The sequence below is a fragment of the Acanthamoeba castellanii genome (genome assembly GCF_000313135.1).
Source record: "Acanthamoeba castellanii str. Neff unplaced genomic scaffold scf7180000084533, whole genome shotgun sequence".
Taxonomy (NCBI): domain Eukaryota; phylum Discosea; order Longamoebia; family Acanthamoebidae; genus Acanthamoeba; species Acanthamoeba castellanii.
In genome coordinates this window covers 6,335-8,846 of record NW_004457698.1, presented here as the reverse complement: position 1 = coordinate 8,846, position 2,512 = coordinate 6,335, and the positions used below count along the sequence as shown (strand labels likewise).

General features: G+C 63.8%; 1 protein-coding gene across 1 annotated transcript in view; it reads right to left on the bottom strand.

Annotated features, from left to right (window-relative positions):
* Positions 1–2,512, bottom strand: part of ACA1_032430 (exocyst complex component 6, putative) — a gene marked incomplete at both ends in the record, with an annotated part of 10,397 nt that overhangs the window by 1,652 nt on the left and 6,233 nt on the right. Inside the window, 5 exons of the mRNA XM_004355016.1 lie at positions 132–677; positions 794–1,115; positions 1,198–1,319; positions 1,399–2,245; positions 2,312–2,471. Of these exons, the coding sequence (XP_004355068.1) occupies positions 132–677; positions 794–1,115; positions 1,198–1,319; positions 1,399–2,245; positions 2,312–2,471 (1,997 nt within the window). The remainder of the gene's footprint in view (positions 1–131; positions 678–793; positions 1,116–1,197; positions 1,320–1,398; positions 2,246–2,311; positions 2,472–2,512) is intronic.

Genomic DNA, 2,512 nt, shown 5'->3' with positions numbered 1-2,512 from the left:
CGTGCTTCTGCACGGCTTGGCTCATGATGGTCTGCTGCTGCTGCATGATCCACAGACGGATCGAGCCAGCCGTGGACAGGAGCGATTGCAGCGAGGGCGGCGGTGAAGGGGGGCAGGAGGGGGGTCGTCACTGTCGTCGCTGTCGCCCTCCTTGGCGTCGAGGTCCATGCGCTTCTGGGCGGCGGTGCGCAGTTGCGAGGCCCACTCGACGAGCTGAGGTTCGAGGTTGGCATGCTTGACGACGGCGGCGAAGGTACCACGCACCGCCGATGCCACCGCCTTCTCCGCCTGCGCGGGAATGGGCAAACGCGGCCCGGCCGCACTGATCCACTTGACGAGCGGCCCCAGCTCGTCGTCCGATTCATCGACGGCCATGAGGCGCTTGAAGAAGTCGCCCTGCGGCGCAGTCTTGCTGGCGCCCTCGTCCACGTCCATGCCTTCGGTGGCGGACGCATCAACGAGCGCTTCGTCCTCGCTGTCCTCCAGGCCAGCCGAGAACAGGTCGGAGCGCAGGTGCGAGAGGTAGGGCCGCTCCTGGCTGGTCTCCGGCGTCCCTGCCATGAGGCTGCTCGAGAGCATGCCGCAGACGGTGCCCAGCGTCTTCTCCAGCTCCAGAAGCCAGGCGAAGGGATAGCTCACCGGCGCCTCCACCTCATCTTCGGCCTCCGGGAGTGACGCTTCCGCACGGGACACGAGAGGCGATGCCAGCACCGGCGTCTGGCTCTTCTTCCGCCTGGCGCACAGGGAATGTTGGTTATGGACGTAATTGCACGAGAAAGGGGGAGGGCAGTACCCCTGGCCTTGCGATCCTTGGTGGAGGGCGTGCGGGAGGCTTCAATCGCAGCGAGCTGAGCAATCGCTGCTGCTTCTTGCCTTCTCTTCTGCTTGTCGGCCTCCTGCGCGAGGTGTAGATTCTTGAAGGCGGCCTTGCTGGCCACGAAGAACTTGTTCATCTCGTCCAGCTCCCACAAGAGCTGCAGGAGAGCCGGCAGGACGTCCACGAAATCCGGTCGATCGGCGAAATGGTACAGCGAAGTGACCAGCGGCGGCAGGACCACACCAAACAGAGAATCGCGCAGGGCTCCCAAGCGGACGACGAAGTAGTGAGCGCGAATCTGGAGGCAAGAAAAGAAAGAGGGGGAGGAGAGAGACCAGTCAAAAATGAAGTCTGGCCAGCTAAACGAAAAGCGCACGCACCTGATCGTCGGGTTTGATGGTGGCCTCGCCCTCACGCAACGCGGAACGGGGCAGCACCAGCCCCACCATCTCAATGCTCTTCTGGATCATAAGGCTCGTCCAGCGCAGCAGCCGCTTGACCTCTGTACCAGACGGGATAAAATCAAGCTAAGGTGAGAGTCAAGCGTGGCGGCAGCGGCTGGTAGGGCTTGGGGCTCGTACCACCAGACTCGGCGATGGCGGGTTCCTCCTCTTCTTCTCCAGAGGACTCGATGCTGGGGGAGAAGCCGATAGAGCTGAGCAGGTCCCTCTGCACGGCGAGAAGCACGTTGTAGATTGTGCGCGCCTCCTCGGCAGCCGTCGGTCCGACCGGCGAGCCCTCGGTGTCGAGCAACAGCGATCTGACCTCCTGCTCCATGCGGGTCTTCCTCACCTTGGCATCCTCGCTGCTCTTCTTCATCAGCCCCACGGCGAGCTCGATCAGGTCGCGCACCAGCTTCTCCGAGGACTCGCTCGTGACAACCGCCCGATCCATGGCCTCCGCGGTACTCGATGGCTCAGCGTCGGCGGCCCCGCGCTCCTTGCGCTGCGCCCCGGTGGCTTCGACCTCCGACAGGATCGGAGCGAAGAGCATGTCGCCCAGGCCGAGGGCAAGCTCCTGGGAGAGCTTCTCGAGCAGGTCGTCGAGGAGGAGCCTCGCAGGGCTTGGGAGGTGGCTGTGCGCAGTGTGGTGCGGCGTTTGGCCCTCCGTTGCGAGGGACGTCTTCTCCTCCTCCACTTGGAGAATGGCCAGCAGTTCGTGCAGGAACTGGACCTGCTTGTCGTGCGTCGGGTAGAAGATGGGCAGGCCCACCAGCAAGCAGCGCCGGGCGTCGGCCTGCACGACCCGATCGTGCGTTTTGTCTCCCGGCCGCTTTTCTCCGGTCTGTGAAACGGGTGCGGTGGTCGTGGTAGTGGTGGTCGTTGTGGGTTGCGGCAGCACTCGGCCCAGCGCAAGCCGGAGGACAAGGTCCCGTATGTCCAGAAGCACGAGCCCAAAGCTTTTGCTGGCTTCCTCGGGCGAGAGCACCTGCACACAACATGCCAGCTTTGTCGGGGAGTGTCGAAAGCAACCATCGAGCAAGAGGCACTGTACCTGGATGAGGTGCTGCACATTGGCTGCCAGAACTTGAAGGAGGGAGCTTATGACGAAGGACCCGGCGCTAGCAGTGCTGGGACCCGCCAGTGTGGCTGTTACGGCCGCTGCAGCATCCTCGTCACCCTCGGACAAGGGCTCGTCCGGGCGATTGCCAGGGCTGCCCTCGGGTTCACCAGCCGCAGCTCCGTTCTTCTTGGA